The sequence below is a fragment of the Erithacus rubecula genome (genome assembly GCF_903797595.1).
Source record: "Erithacus rubecula genome assembly, chromosome: 3".
Taxonomy (NCBI): domain Eukaryota; kingdom Metazoa; phylum Chordata; class Aves; order Passeriformes; family Muscicapidae; genus Erithacus; species Erithacus rubecula.
The window spans coordinates 77,885,532-77,902,675 of NC_136689.1; the positions used below are offsets into that span (position 1 = coordinate 77,885,532).

The window sequence follows — 17,144 nt, forward strand, 5'->3', positions numbered from 1 at the left end:
ATAGGTCTAATGACATCTTTTAAATTACTTTATTTAAAGAGTTCCCTTAGGATCACAGGAAACAGTGTTCCCCACATCTCAGAATAAAGGTGGGTGGTGTTAAAAGAGCCTGCAACTATTTCACCAGAGCTGAGAGAGGTCTCTGAGGCATCTGCTTTGTCACACAAATTGAATGTTAGAGGAGGCCCAAACCTTCTGAAGGTTTGTGATAAAATCTAAGCATAGCACTGATTTTATCTATGGAAACACAGCCAAACTTCTCTTCAGGCCTCAGAAAAAATAAGTGAAATTCACCTGACTTCAGTCTGAAACCTCTAGGACTGTAATTCTGTGCTGCTTTGTTAGTTGTTCTCTGCTGCTTACCTGTGATCAGCTGGTACTGAACCCTCACCCCAATAAGCTCTCCAGCCACAGACCTCTTCATCTGACTAGGACCTTGTAGACATCAACCTCTCTTGTATTGTGTTACTCTTCAAATGGAAACTGATTCTTCAACTGCTGAAAATGTTCGTGCTGCTGGCAGGCTCACTGCTGCCAGCAGGTTTATTCTTTGAGCTGTGTGAGAAACAAGGATTATGACAAAAAGCAGTTAAGGCAAATCAGGTGTATGGTCCCACTTCAGTAAAAAAAAAGCCTGTCAGGGAGTTGTCATTAATCCTTATTTTATTTCTTGTTATGCAGCCCATTATGTATACATGTGATGCAATTTCATTTATTTTCCTTTCTTCCCTAAGACAAACTGGTTGTCTTCTTGTTTCATGCTCATCTTGAGTTCCCCATCTGTGATCATTCTTGTCAAACCAGAATGTAGCCCAAAGTCTGTTTTTTGATTGGAAGTGACACTCCTGAAATGAGCCTGACCTTCTTTTTCACCTTCTGTCAGGAGCCTTAAGGTATAACAGCAACATTTCAAGTTATATATCATTAAGAATTGACTGGCACACCTCTTTAGCATGCTTGCTAAATGGCCTATAAATTCTTCATTCTAGATGAAATAGCAGGTTTAAGGCAATAATATTTCAAAAAGCATAAAAAATAAACCTGCCAGATATGTCTTTTCATGTCATGAAACCAGTATTTTACCAAGTATGGTTCATACTCTGCCAAACCACAGCCAGCTAATTGGCACAGAAACAGAGAAATTGTGGCAGCTCCTGGGTTTAACCAAGAATTTGAACTGTGATTAGGGATTAAAGGCTATGTTGCCAATACGATATGTTGTCCTTGCTCAGAAAGAATACTGTTTCCACTTGTTGCTTCTTCATCTTACACGAGGTGGTTATGTCAAATGTTGAATAGCAAGAATCAGCTGTCTTGAGCAATTCCTTACAGAGCTTTTTGAAAACCATTTCTATTTTCTTGCTTACCTACACAGCATCTTCCAGTTACTCTGTGAGCCTCTCAGTGTCATGTATGGCCAATTTGTTTTCAAAGTCAAAACTGCAGGGTTATTAAATATAATTTGTATTTATCAGTTTGTGGAATATACTGCAAAGCCAGTTAGCTTCAGCTTCCTGTGGAGAAAAGAAGAGCATGCAGTGACATGCCAAGGACTGTTTTCCCAGCTTTAACTCCATCCTCCTTCATTTGGGAAGGGTCTGTTTTTAAGCAAAGAGAAAATGCACAAATTGAATTCTTTTTTTTTTCTTAGCTAAGCATAATATTAAAAAAGTTTAATAAAGGCATTGGCAATTATTTTAAGAGTGTAATGTATAATGTAAAGTACAGTTTAGATTTATTAATATCTGATATTAATTATAATATTTCAATACATTGAAATGTTTTGAAAGCATTTCAAACCCCTTTTCTATAATTGTAAATGTTGTTGCATCAAACTGGGGAGGGTGCCATTATTTTTGCAATGAGCTCTGCTCTCTCCCACCATGCTCCTGTGAGTCTTTGTATCAGTTTAACACCTGCATTTATATTCACCACCCTTATTTAGGCCTGGATATATCTAAACTGAAGTTTGACTTGATGTAAACAGTGGTATTCCTGCCTGCTTAGTGTCAGCTGCATGGATTCTGAAATCAAGCTCTGTGACTTGGATGTATTTTTGCTGCTGAATTTCTGATTTCTGCTCTTGACAGCATTGGCCAATTCACCTCTTGAACCAAAGTGTCCAAAAGAGGTTATTGGACTGACAGGTCTAGAGAGAGCTGGCAGAGACTGTCACAGCCACTAAGACATGCACACTGTCTTCTTAGGTGGCCTGTTAATTTAAGTCTTTGGCATTTCTGAAATGGTTTTAATAAGCAGTGTGTAATTGCTTATATGAATTTTGTCACTGCTGCTTCAAGGTGCATAACTACAGTGTTATCAGACTATCCCAAATGTCTGGGGTCGTTGGAGAGAGGTCTAGATGGTTTTAGACATTCCTGGGGTTTGTTTTAATTTTTTCCTAGATTTTTTTAGTAGTGGTATTTTATATATTTAGTAGTAGGTATTTTGTACAGATTGGGGGAAGGAAGTATTCACATGTAATAAATTAAAATAAAACACTGTTGTTTTGTTATCACAGGAAAACCTGTTGTCATGTGATACCTATTTAAAAGCAAACCCCACCAATTTAAGATTGTTACTATGAACCTCAAAATCTGCAGAGTGTACTTTTCTTGCTGAGTTGAAGCCTTCCCACATATTTAGTACATTTGCACTACAAATATGGATTTACTTTCATTAAAATTAGACAGGTGGTAGATAATCTGTTGTGCAGTACAGGAGAGCATCTCAATGAGGAATATTTTTTTCCTCTCCTTACAATTATGAAAATTTGGAAATTTTGTTAGAGTACTCTTACTATCAAAAGTCTGTTGTTCTTAAAAGATCTTGGTATTTGGGTTTTTATTTTTCTTGCCTTTCATCCATTTTTTTTGCACCAGTCTCAGGAAATGAGAGATTTGTATCTCACCCACGTAACAAGCAGTTTGTCAGCGTCAACCACAATATATGTGGGTAATTTCAGCTGAAGGAGGGAAGCCTGGAAGGAATATTTGTTTATGACTTTTTTTTTTCTCCTTAGTATAAGCTAGGAAGAGTAATTGCATGTTGGTCTCTTTTTCAGAAACTCCTACTGCAGCCTCAGTCTATTTTAAATAGACCTTCCTGATCATTCCTGATGGGCTGCAACAGTACAGTAACTCTTCCAGTAATTTCCTGGGTGGAGGTGTTTACTGGGTGAGGATGCTGCCTCAGCTCATTACAGCTCATTAATATTTAGCAATGCAAACTGCAAAGCAATTTCTGCCACCATGCCTTAACCCCTGTTTTAGATATGGACTCTAATACCACTTGGGGAAATTTTTTTTTTTTTTTTTTTTTCCTCAGGTGATTGATATTATGAATTACAAAATAAATGAATGAAGATCAGGCAAATATCATTTGCAATGGCTTCTTTGCTTGCTTTTGTCAGTTCTGCATGCCCTGCAACAGTTGGGCTATGCAGCTTCAGGTGCTGGTCTGAGCTACACAAAAGACAGCAGAAGCCACTCACTCAGCCCTACAGTGAAGAGGCTGCCCTAGGCACAGCAGATGTTGTGGTTTAGCCCCAGTCAACAGCCAAACCCACAGAGGCTCGCTCAGTGGGGTGGGGACAAAGAGGAGTGAGAGTGAGAAAATGCCTGGGTTGAGGTAAAAGCACTTTAGTGGGGAAAGCAAATGCCTCACATGCAAGCAAAGCAAAGGAAGGAATTCATTCATGCTTCCCATGGGCAGGCATGAACACTTCCCATCTTCAGCCATCCCCTGGAAAGCAGGGCTCCATCATGCACAAAGATTTGGTTAAACAAACCCCATCCCTCCAAATGTCCTCCCTTTCTTCTTCTTCCCCATAGCTTTGTATTCTGAGCATGACACCATGTGATATGGAATGTCCCCTTGGTCAGTTGGGGTCAGCTGTCCTGGCTGTATTCCCTCCCAACTATGTGCATCCCTATTCTCCTCTCTGGTGGGGTGGGATGAGGAGTTGTGTTAGTGTTACTCAGCAGTGACTAAACATCCCTGGGTTATCAACACTGTTTCCAGCACAAATCCAAAACTTGGCCCCACACCAACTACTGTAAAGGTAATTACCCCAGCCAAAACCAGCACAGTACAGTGAACAGTCACACTCACCCTGTACAGCCACAGCTGGGCACACACTGCATCTGAAGAGCAGTGCAGGACCTTCTCCAGGGTCACTGAATTTCCTGTGCTTTCACTGCACATGCATGTGTGCTACCAAAGATTTTAATCATTATTACAGGGACTCTGAGGCATCACAGCATCTTGGGAAGAAGGTCTTCCCTCACAGTTGGTGATAAATTAATGCAATCATGCTGAAAGTGAGTTGCAAGAAGGGCAGGGAAATGCAGTAATTTGTCTCCTTTCTTTTTTTTTAATGTTTTCTCATTACTGGGCAGAATGGCAAAACAACATTAAATATTTATTTATCTGCTAGGTAATTTCTAGTGCTTTATATGTACCAGCACAGCATGAACATGTATATAGGACTCTGTTTATGTCAGCTGATTTTCAGTAGTCCTTGGGATTGTGAGAGTGTAAATAGCTGAGCAGAAAAATAAAATTATACCCCCACATTGGCATATACCCCCTCATATGGGTAGATCAGATACATTTGATGCATTTCATGTGCTTTGTCCTTGAAATAATATACCCTGTGCAAACACTCTTCAGTTGCATAATGCATAATTTGTGCAAGTTGGAATGCGACAAGTGAAGACTTGAATTGGTGCCCTTGGACATCTCAAGTCATTCATTAGTGGACTTACAAAACCTAAACTTCATGTGAGGTCAGATTTGACCTGTAAGATATGTCTCTCATTTGTTTTCCAAAAAAATCTGACAGTGTGAATGATTGAATTCTGAGAGTTAAAATAAGAAGCAGGCTTTAATGTATTTTTTATGAGCTGGAAAGAACTCATTTCTGGCAAGGCTGGTGATTTATAAGGAGGAGACAGAAGAACTGAGTCACATGCACTGAAAACAATCTCTTGGTTTAAAAGCAGAAATTTATTAAAAATTTCAAAGACACAGTCCCATTACAGTGTCATGTGAAGGCATTGTTTCTCCAGAAAGCATTTGTCCTCTACTTTCTCAACCATCACTGGGCATTGCCATGCCAGTCCTTTTAAACTATGATATCATTTGTCCAGCATAGTGAGTTTCACATCTGAGCTGCTTTTTGGTAACTGGTCATGTATATGAAATGGTTCCTCTAGCTTTCCACTTTGGTGTTTGTTCTTCTTCAGTTTATAAAAAAATAGCGTGCTTCATTCCTAAAGCTATTATTCAAACAAAACTGTTGAAATTGAGTTAGATGTTATTGGGGAAGATTTGATTGATTGTCCCTTAAAATATATATATTTTATTTTTAAAGTTACTGTAAGTAAAATTATGGTCGATACTTCCTGAAAACAAGAGGTTCTAGGTCTTTTCCCAGGGCAAGTATTATTGTACATTCATAACTAGTTAAATTAACTGTTGCAGATTTAAACCAGGAATTAATCTGACTTATGCTATATTTGTATGTTTAATAGATGTTTAATGTTATGGTACAGATTTTTTGTTTTTATGGACACAGTAATCTCTAAGCCAAGGTACTGAAAGATTTACTTTTTAGTGTATTGTGCAATGTGGACATGACCGAGGTGTTAGAAAAGATATTTTATTAAAAAGTTAAGGCTTGTTCCTGACAGTGGCATTAGTGCCATGAATTAATAAAATTTCCTTATCTGTACAGAACAAAAAAAAAAAAAAAAAGAAAAAAACAAAATAAATAATTATGGATTTCCATTTAAAATTGTATTGAAAGTGCATTCCACATCTTCTTTGGTTTAAAAGGAAAACACAAAGTCTGTGTATTTTCCTTTGAGATGTTTTATATGTAGGTGCAAGTGTTGTGTGTTCCACTGGAGAGGAGAATCCCTGTCCTCCTGGAATAAAGTATTTATTTCTGGTAAGAGTGGGTTTTGTGCAGTAACCTACCCATTGTTCAGGTTTAAATATTGCACATTTTGAATCTCGGACTTGGGTTGTTTTTCATGGCAAAACTCTGTGTGAGGTGAGAGGAACAGTGTGTTTCATGAGAGCTGGTTCTACCAATTGCATTGGAGTCTCAGACCCCACAGCTGGCTGGCTGAATAGCTCCTGCACTCTCCTTGTGAGAAGCCAGAAGTTGTGTGATTGTGGAAGACTTGTCACACCTCTGCCTTTAATGGGATGGAGGGCTCATGCCTGGTATCATTTTCCATAGTAGCATTCTGTGTTGTTTTTCCTCTCATGGGATGAGAGAGAATGGGGAGAAATGAAAAGGATGTGAGAAGAAAATCTCCCCATGCAAGTTCTAGATTTGCCTCTTAGGATAATGTTCATTGGGTTGTTCCCACTCAAAAAAAATACATGCAGTGTAAAGTGTTTTTGTTATGTCAGCTAGCTAAAACATTGGGATTTCTGCCAATCTTACAGCTTGTCTGTAAGGAATGTTGAGTAGGAAATTTGGTTCATCCGTGAAGAATCACATGATGTGCAAAAATTGAGAACATCTGTTTATGGGCAGATGCCCTCACAGATGTTACAGTTTCAACTGAGGCAATTCTCAAATGTATTTCACTGTTCCTTGCTGACAATCTGATTTGTGCTTTCCAACAGTGGGATGGCGTAGGACCTCTCCCAGACTGTGCAGAACCACCCAAAGGAATCCAGATGCTGTGGCACCCTTCAATAGTCAAACCCTACCTCACACTTCTTTCTGAGTGCTCAAATCCAGACACGCTGGAGGGGGCAGCAGGGGCACTGCAGAACTTGGCTGCTGGGAGTTGGAAGGTAGGAATATTAACCCAATACATATTTCCTCTTCAGTTCTGAAACCACCCTTCAGTTGACTGCAGGTTGGTGATATAAATGTATCTAATTGCTTCTGGTGGTGGAATAACCTTCTGTTCTCATAGAACTATCTGAAGTCAAGTTTGAGGTAGTATTTCAAGTCCTGGGTAGTCATATCATAGCAAATGTCAGCATACAGCAGCAAAGATCACATCAGTCAAGTCAAGTATGAAAAATTGCCACTGAAAACCAATATCCAAATGTGGAGAATGAGGAGATGCAGTTCTTTGTGAACCTGGGTGTCAGAGCCATGAAAAATGAGCCAAAAATGCCACCACTGGCAATCAAATGAAACCATATTGTTTTGTCTCTGCAGAAACTGATTGACATTCTGTCCCTTAGGAGAAGCCAGAGCAAGATATAAATGATGTGACACCAAAACAAGTAATCTTAGCACCTACTTTTTTAAAAAAATAAGGCATTATTAAAACACATTCATAATATGATTAATTATATATGAGTGAGCAAAGATGCAATCAAGGCGCTGTACTCTGGCTAATCCTATTTTTCTATAGGAAAAAACTATATTCAAAAGCACCATTTTTCTTGTGTATTATTTGCAGTATGTCAAGTAAAAAATTAAAGAAAATACTTGCAGTTTTAGAACAAATCAGTAAAATTCAAGTTAACATTGAACTTTGTTTACTTTTTGGGGCAACTTCCGTGATGGTAAACTAGTTTAATTGGGTGAAAGTACTCTTTAATCCTATGGTGTAACTATATTGCATTGATTTTAAATTAATTCTCAGCAGGAATTTTTCTCTTTACAATAAAAACAGTCATGTTTGGGAAAATGCACTGATCAAAGTTATGTCTCAGAAGGTATCCTATTGGGTTTTAAGCAGTTGAGCATTCATATGTGATATGTAAATACCAATTTAATTAGGCATTCATTTTGAAAGGTTAGCGCTGACACTAAGAGTTTGTTTCCTTTTTCCCATAAAGTTTTATTGGAAGTTGGGCTGGCACACTCACTAGCTCTTCCAAAGCATATGATGGTTTGTTTTTTTACAGTTGTGTTCCACCAGACTTATGAGACGTCTTCAACTGTTGTAATCAGTGGCATGTAAAATGATTTAACAAAATATCTACTTGGTGGTTTTTTTGTCCTGTGTAAGCACTGTGCCTGAAAATCATTATGGTTTTATTATTCTCATGTTATAGACTGTTTCAGATGGTGTAATCCTGGCAGAGAAATGTAATAAATGTGTTCTATCCATCTGGGAATGGGTGTAGCCCTGGTCCAAATGAGAAAACAATGCATACATGTTTGCCAGGACTAATAGAAGTGCTAAAATCCAAGTGGTGTCCCTTCTCTCATTTCTAATAAATCTGTATAGCCTTTAGTTGGCAGAAGTGTACAGGGAGAGGAAGGGAGGCTCTGCAGAGCTCTTTGGCGAGTGCTGGCTTAGAAAAACTGGTTTTGGACTTTAATACTATCTGTGCTGATACCATGGGAAAAGCTGAGTTGTTCTCATATTGCTCTATTTTTCTAAAGATTCCCCAATTCTATTACAAGGGATGTGCAGACACAGAATGAATATCCTTAATTTCACATGTCATACTAGCCATTTTTGTGAGGAGAGTAATCCTCTTTGGGGATTACATAAGCATTGATGTTTCCACCTTTTGACCTCTCCTTTCCACTGCTGCAGTTCAGATACAAAATGACTGAAATAAAAGATAAAAACTCTTAAAAGAAGAGGTTATTCCTAAGAGACATTTAATTTTTTTTAGTTCCTCCAACAAATGGTAATTGTAAAAGGAATGTAAATTATTTTTTTACTTGAATTCTTTCAAGAAGAACTTGATGATGGAATAAAAGAAGAGCAAACTGCATGAAGATAAACAATGTTGCTATTAATATTAATAGCAATAGCAGTTGTGAGCTTTTTTCCAATTAGCATTATTTTAATGCCAGAAGAATCACAGACTGTTTGAAGCACCCAGCCTACCAGGTATGCTCACACACCACAGAAGATACAGTCTTTTCTAGAAAAAAAATGAAATGCAGTTGATACACTTGCATAATTCTTTCCTAGCTGTTTCACCCTTTTGGTTCCTCTGGTACAAAGCTGTCTAATCCTCTTGGGTGGCCAAGGGTAATATTTTAACACTGGCAGTGCTTAGCCAGTGTTATTACAGAGGGAAGTGAGCAGATAAAAGGAAGCCTGAGTAATTTTAAAAAAATAAAAAGTTGTATAGGGGATTTAGATAAGTGTCTACCACTAGAATTAACAGATGATATGTGTCTAAATCCCCTAGACTACTTTGGAGCATTTCAGGCACAAAAAGAAAGCATCAATATGTAGCTTTAAGGATTAATAACTCAGAAGGGCTGAAAGTTTTCATTATTTCAGGGAATATAGTTTCTCAGGGATGCATTCACATAAAATCAACACATGCACATGGTGAAACATAATCTGTAGGACATTTTTAACACTGCTTCAGTTGCAGGAATTCCTTCTAAGCCCTAATACTAACATAAAAGAAAAATGTGTGACATACTTATATTTACGTACAATTTTTCTATGTCAAAATGAAACACTTTGGACTAAGGTTCTTGACATATATTACCCATCTGTGAAGTAAAACTTGGGAGTTTTTTATAATGACTAATGAAATATTTGGTCAGTGAAATTATTATTTGACCAAGCTCAGTCTGCAACAAATCAAAAAGGGTCATCTTGGTGGCAAATATATTAAGAGATCCGAATGAAGGTTTGTCAATAAAACAGGATGCTGATTCTGAGGTATGAGGAAGAATATTTTCAATGTGAAAATTTCACCTGGCATAATATATGACTGTGTATCTTGACTTTGGTGTATATTCTGGTTTTGAAAAAGATTAACAGCTTGTATATAAAGCAGAACTCATTTTGGAAGACACTGTTTCAGATAAACACAGACATTTGTTCATCTCACTGTTCTGCATCAATATGTCATCACATAAGGAGGACACTGGTATTGGAATCTGAAAGAGAAGAACCTCCTCTGTCATAGAAAATCACATGCATATCCTCACAGAGATATCTTTTTTGTTCACGTGCTTTCTTGATGCATCTGTGAAAAACAGGATTAGCCCTTCTGGAATAATATTTCTGGAGACAGCCAATATGTAAGTCTTTTGGAAAGACTGGACAAATTAACATTTTCCATGGCTGCCAGGGTATCACATTGCCTAAGGCCTAATTGCTGGCCTGCACAGTGCCCTGTGACCCCAGCAGGGGGTCACTGCATGTCCCCCTCCTGGCAGGGTTTGTGGCTGCCAGTACTGCCCACTCCAAGCAGAGTGCTGCTGCCTGACAGCAATGGGGCAGTTTGTCAGCCCTGGATCTGCACCCACCTTCTGCAGAGCTCCACTGCTACATCTGACTGTAAGAAGTGCTGTTTTAGAGAAGTCATTGCTTCCCAAAACATTTTATCCCATCAATCACAACCATGGTATTTTCACAGTATCCTGGACATCCTGCAGACAGAAAGAACAACACATGGCCATCGGTTTTGGCTTTGCTTCCTCTCATTGCCACTCTAAAGATTTTTTTTTTTTCAAAGAATAGGCTTTTTGTAATTATGCTTAATATTAACTTGAATATTAAAGCTGCTTAGAAATATGAAATAATAAAACTAGGGAAACACATTCCTCATCAATCTTTGCTGGAGTTTTCCCTGAACAAATAAGGTTTGAGACATGCCTTTGGAAGCAGTGCAAACTCTTTATTTCCCATTAGGTATTAACTTTCACTGGGAGCTCTTTTAGTTTTTGTCACCACTTGATTTGTGTTTAACCAAATTTGTGCAAAAATGTAGAATAAGAAAAAAGGAGACTTTCCGACTCCCTCAGCTCTATTCTGAAGACAGTTTCCTGCTTCTTAAGAAATCTCTCCCACTATAACTCTTCAAACCAGAAGTTCTTTCTGCAACCTCATATAATCTTTTTTATGCCGTGGGTAGAAAAAATTACATGGTTTAAAATTACAAGAGTGATCCTGTAAAAGATTATCTTTTTATATGTAGTCTGGCATTAGTACTTCTCCTCAGATGGTAAAGATAAAAGTGCTGAGGTCTTTTCAGTTTTCACCTTGGTCAATTGGCTATTAACACATTAAATCTCCTGAGCCTGTAAAAAGTTATATGCAAAATGTCCTCAAGTTAACAATGTCAAGCATCCAAGGTTATGTCCCTTCCGAATAAAATTTCCCTCTCAGGAAGAAAGGAAATATTAGGATGTCTGCTTATTACTCCATCTGTGTATATGTATCTGACAGCTGAATTTAGGCTGATGTCAGTTTATCTGCCAGACATATTGCAAGACCTGTGGCTCTGAACTCATAGAATCATGAAGGAGCTAAGGTTGGCAGGGATCTCTGGAGGTCATCTGGTCCAACCCCTGCTTCAGCAAGGCTGCCTAGAGCCATGGTGCCATGCTTGGAAACATGTCCAGATGGTTTTCTGAATGTATCCAAGGCTGGAGACTCTACACCTCTCTGGGCAACCTGTGCCAATGCTCAATCCCACTCACAAGTAGAAAAGCAATTCCTGCTGTTCTGAAAAAGTCTTTTTGTGTTTCAGTTATTGCCCATTGCCTCTGGTCCTACATTACCTTTTCTATTGATGCAGTTGGTAACTCAGTGTTATCACCACAAGTGGCATTTCCTTCGTTTTGTCAAACTCTTAAAAATAATTTCTTTCTGATGATCCTTTAAAAAATACTATCATGACTTACATAGGTAGTGCCTATCTTTCAAAAGCAAGAAACAAGATTTACTCCATTTCTTCTAGCAGCACAAGGGCTTACATTGGAATAGATAGTACACCTGCTCTGGGCCTTGGTTAGTTCCTTCTGTGTACTCAGTCTTCTGTCTCAGTTACTTTACAGGCTATATGAACTCCCTCATCTGCTTTAATGACAGGATGGCCAACTTCCTTTTGCACACTATTGCTGATACAGGCCAGGATGCCCTTGGCCTGCTGGACCACCTTCTGACCACTCTGGCCCATCCTGTAGCACTGCCTGGGCTTGTGATCCAAGGGCAAGAGGAATAGGTACCTCAGCCTTTTCCTCATCCTGTGCAGCAATAAAGGAATGAGATTCTCCTTAGCCTTCTTTTTATTGGTTCTGTATTTATAGAAACATCTTTGTTGTCTTTTACAGCTGTAGCCAGATTAAGTTCTAGCTGGACTTTGGCCCTTCTGATTTTCTCCCTGAACCCTCAGAACATCCATGTAGTCCTCTTGAGCTCTCTTCTTCCAAAGGGGAGGGAAAAACTCTGCTCATTTTTTCCTGAGCTCCAGCAAAGCTCTTTGTTCAGCCAAGTAGTTGCTTTTCCCCACTGGCTCATTATTTAGCATAAGGGATGACTTGTTCTGTCAGCAACAGGAACAAGCTTTTAAGATTTCCTGCTTGACAATTGTCTAGCCTTCCTGGACTTCTTTGCCCTTCAGTAGTCTCCCAGGATAGTCTGTGAGCCAGTCTCCAACACAGCCCAAAGTTTGTCTTCTGCAAGTCCAAGGTGTCAGTTCTGCTGACCCTCCTCCTTTCTTATCCTTTGACTGTAACATGAGGAGCACGTGCTGGTTTGTTGAGGTCAGTATCAGTCTCATGAAATTACAGCATTCCTTGGCTGGCTCTTTCTAGCTCCTCTCCTTTCTGTTCCATGTTTGATCAGTCTCAGCAAGAAATGAGGAGGCTTTTTGGTTAGACTACTGAATGTCCCTGCCTTTGATCCCTAATATACAGGTACAATACCCATCTGACTGGGGTTTATGGGTCATTGGCCTGATCTCTTGAGATAGATTAGATGCTATCTTGGTCTTTGTTCCTTAGACAAGCAACTGCATTTATTTTGTTAATTCCACACTAGGGAAATCTGACTCTCATAGGAGCAAGAGCTCCATTAAGTAAATTATTAGATAAGGAAACTGAAAACATTAAAGGGACCAATTTAGACACAAGGTCAGTGCAGCTGCTTCAAAGAGTAGTATGAGAAAGAGTTTCAAACTCCTTACTATCCAGACACTTGAAGATAATGAGTAATTATTTTCTAAAGCAACAGACATCTAGGTTATCAATCTTCTCTTATCAGGAAAGGACATACTGTGGGTTCCTTGCCAGACTTCTCTGATGACTCTAGTTATTTCTGTATTAACCCTCTGAAGTTTCATCAGACTGTTCCATGAGATTTTTTTTTTTTATTGCAGTGAAAAGACTTACTTTCATTTTCTCCAAAATAGTAGTATTATGAATCTTTATGTGATAGGATGCAGAAGACCACTTACAACATCCTATGTTATCAACAAAGTCAATTTTTTTAATAACCAATGCTTTATTCTGTAAGAATTCCAATGCTTTATTCTGTCAGGAATTCTTACCTGGGTAAAAACACCTCATAAATGAAATGAGGCAGCATCAATTGTTAAAGGGAGATGTATGGCTCTAGAGGACAGAAGACAAAATTGAAGAGACAAGATGTATTTTAAAAGCAAGACCTGCTGCTGCAAACACTTGTATCACAGACATCATGAGGAAATCACCATATCTGTATGTTGAACAGGGGCACAGTAATTCATAGTGACTTCATGTTCAAAGTAATCCCTTACTATATGTGGTTTTCTTCCCATGAAATGTGTCACTTTTGTCTCAGATCTTTTCTTTTTTAATTATGTTGGTTGCAATGTTTGGAAAACTGATTGTGAAAGTTCTCAGATAATTTTGGAAACACAATCCCTATTTGTACTGCAGAATTAAGACTGATGAGGTGCAGGGGCAGTTCCTCCCTGTTTTACCTCCCTGTTTAAGATAACTTCTGTTAACACTCTTTCATTTTTCTCTAGTTTATTTATTTAACTTTGTATCTTTACCCACTGTATTTTTTTCCTTCCTCTTTAAGCTTGACTACGTTTGTAGAGCAAGAGAAGAGTAACCAGTTAATACTTTTCTCTTGTCCCAACACAAAGATATAGAGAACTGGCTGGTAGTGTACCAGAAGGGATCATTTCTGAGGACAGAACACTGCAGTCAGGGGCTAGAAAGTCCTTGGGAAGTCTCTTTCTGCTCTCTTCAGAAACTGCAGAAAGTTAACCAAGATTTCAGAGCTTTACTCTCCGTCAGGTCGTGTGACTTCTTAGGGATCCCAACAGAGTTATGTGAGTAAAGTAGATCTGTAATTTTTTCCTGATAGGATGTTACATTGAGTCTTATCAGACAGAGAGGAATGTTATTCTTTGATTACTCATTGATCTTTGGTTATTCAACATGCAGTTCTCTTTCATGGTCTGCTATTTTACTGCTGTTAGCATGGACTCTTCCTAAGCCTTTCTTAGCAGACCTAAAGTATCTCTAATCTTCCTGGTACCCTAGTTTGCTGAATATTTTAGTTTGCTTTGTCATGCCTACTTCCCTGATTTAGCTCCCATGTTGTAGTTTACATCTCAGCAGTTCCCTTTAATATTCAGTAACTCAGTAGTCTTTGGTCACAGTGTTGAACTGTACCAATACAATCCAAATTCTGAAAATTCTAGTCAAAGTTGAAGTATGTGATTAAATACTCTGCAGATACTTCGGGAACACTGATGTCAATGGCAGAAAAGTGAATCCATTCAAAATGTCAAGTGTATACTGTTGTTGGTAATCCTTGGATTTTAGAGGGGAATTTATTTTGGTAGCTTTTTTCTCTCTCAATTTATGATGGAAGTTTCTTCATTGTTCAGTTTGGTCTCCTGTGTTGTTGTTTCATAGCAAAATAAAGAAAGCCATATGAAACACCAAAAGGAGTTAACTAAATAAATGCTTTTCAATTTTTCTGAAAAATATAAATGAGTTTTATCTAAAGTAATTACTCTTTTCTTGAATTTCAGCCTAATATAATCTTAAATCCCAGGAGGCATTCACTTCTGCAAATGGTAACTAACAAATAAAAAAGTAATTTGCAGGTTTACTCTATTTTTCTACCTAATTACTGTAATGAAAATAAAAGGAAACTACTAATGAAAGTGGACATAGAGCTCTACTATGTACCTTCAAAGTGATGTGTGGTAGTTATGCCCCCTGAATTCCTTTATTGGTAAAGTGTATTCATGCACAGACTGTGGCTCCTTTGCTTGTCTCTGATAATTTAGCCTCAATCTGATTCAACAACAATGACTTTATTTTATTTTCTAGCTGCTTGTTCCCGCTAAAGTGTTTGCTGTTCCCACAGGAATGCTTTTGCTTTACAAGCTGAACAGCTATTTGATCGTTGACACTGCCAGTGATTTGTGCAGTAACAGGATGATTAAACGTATTAGCAGAGTGCCTCATTTACTTACTGATAGGCAACAAACCCTTTGTCTCTTTTCTTTTTTATGATTTTTCATCTCTTCGCTTTTATACTTCACTGAGCTCATATTAGCAATTGACCCAGAGTGTGGAAATGCAGGCACTCCACAATGGCTTGAGGCAAACGGAAGGATCATCAGTATACACAAGGCTGAATCAATTTCTCCATTCTCTGCAAGAATGAAATAGCCTTCTGAGGCATCTCAATTTGAGCTTTCCTGAAATCCACGCAGCACAGCGTAATTGCTTGCAGAGACTTGTCCTAATTGGCAGCTTAAGGAAAGAGAACCAGACAGTTCATACCATTTTCCACATGGAAGGTTCTCCAGAGACCGTTGAAACAATTAAAAGCATTTCTCTCTTTCTGCCTAAGGTTCATTATTTGAAACAGCAGATGAAATTATAGCAATTCACATATTGAGGAGCCTGTGTGCTTTTCCCAAAGTGGATGACATCCTCTGGAAAAAGATAGCTTGGGAGGGAGAGGAGTACACAGGGGAGAGGAGAGGTTTTGTACATAACTTTTCTGTAGTCCTCCTCCCATTGTTTTATGTGTATGTGTGCAACTGTAAAACATTATATCTGGATCATTCCCCTGTGAAAGCTTGCAGCTCTATTTTTTACTGTTGTAATCAAATTAATCGGTTCTTTACAGATCCTGAAGGCTTGCATGTCATCTATTTAGTAAGGAGGTTTATATTTTTTCTTTTTCTTTCATACTGAGTTATATCAGTGCTTCTCCTACAATATCTCCTACTCTCTCTAGGTTTAAAAGCAAAACATTCCCTAACTTGTTCCTCTTAAACTTTTGGGTTGGAATGGATGATGAAAATACTACATCCTAAGAAATGTGTTGTAAACTTGGCTGTATAAACAAGTGCTTATGTTTTCTCTGAGGTTTTAGTATGGAGGGTTTTAAATAGTAGTGAATAATCTACAGGATCATTTTTGATTCTGCTTGGTATTGAATAGACGCAGATAGGCTTTTTTCTCTCAAAACAAACACCCCCACTGGCTACCTTGTAGCCCATTTTGGGATGCTACATCTGTGATGTACTTCTGCAATGAACAACAGCATCTTTCAGAATACTCTCAGCTAGCTTGAACTCTCACCTCAACCAGACAGGCTCACTTCTTTCTCAAAATATTCCCACTGCTACTTTGAACCCTCATGCTGGTGGTCACCTTGTAATCACAGCAGACTCAACAGATGCTTCCCCTGGGAGAGATGTACAAAATACAGGATTTTTTAAGTGCAAGGAGGTATTGCTCATTTGTCAGCTGCAGGTGAGAATGCATCTAACTGGCAGGTAAATACATATTTATTAAACCAGGAAGGTAAGGTTAGAAATATCCATTTGTTGTTTCTATAGCATCCTTTATATTGAATATCCCATTAAAATAAAGGTATGGGAAAGAAACAATTTTTCAGAAAATACTGCCTGTTAAACCCATTTATCCTTAAGATCTGTTTTAGTTTTTTATCTGATGGTCTTCCTATACACTTGTTCTAGAGAAGAGACTGGAGGAGAGAGCATAGAATAAGATCAACCAGGAGTCCTGCTTATCACTTATGTCCCCTAAGCTGTTGGCTTTGCTGCACAAAATGACAGCACATTTATGTTTTAGACACATTATTGTACTCAAGAATGCTGAGAACCCCTTGTCCAACTTAAATGACTAGAAAGCTTATCATAACCATTATCACTTCCATCTACAGCAAAATCCAGCCAACTGGCTTTTGTATGCACAGTTATTACAGAGAAGAATTAATAAAAAAGTACTCTTTAAATACTTGTTATATTCTTTTTTCCCAGTTTCCCCTGAATTATATCACCTGGAATGAATTTGCACTTCAAACATTGCAGCACTGTAGTTCTTGTCTATCTCCATATCCACTGTTTTTATCATAAGTATATATTCTGGTTTTTGCTATTCAGGGCAT

At 38.2% G+C, this 17,144-nt stretch overlaps 1 protein-coding gene across 7 annotated transcripts in view; it reads left to right on the forward strand.

The window, feature by feature from the left end:
• Positions 1–17,144, forward strand: part of CTNND2 (catenin delta 2) — a 626,420-nt gene that overhangs the window by 537,231 nt on the left and 72,045 nt on the right. For all 7 annotated transcript variants that reach the window (XM_079301143.1, XM_079301147.1, XM_079301144.1 and 4 more), the window contains one exon: positions 6,649–6,822. In XM_079301143.1, the coding sequence (XP_079157269.1) occupies positions 6,649–6,822 (174 nt within the window). The remainder of the gene's footprint in view (positions 1–6,648; positions 6,823–17,144) is intronic.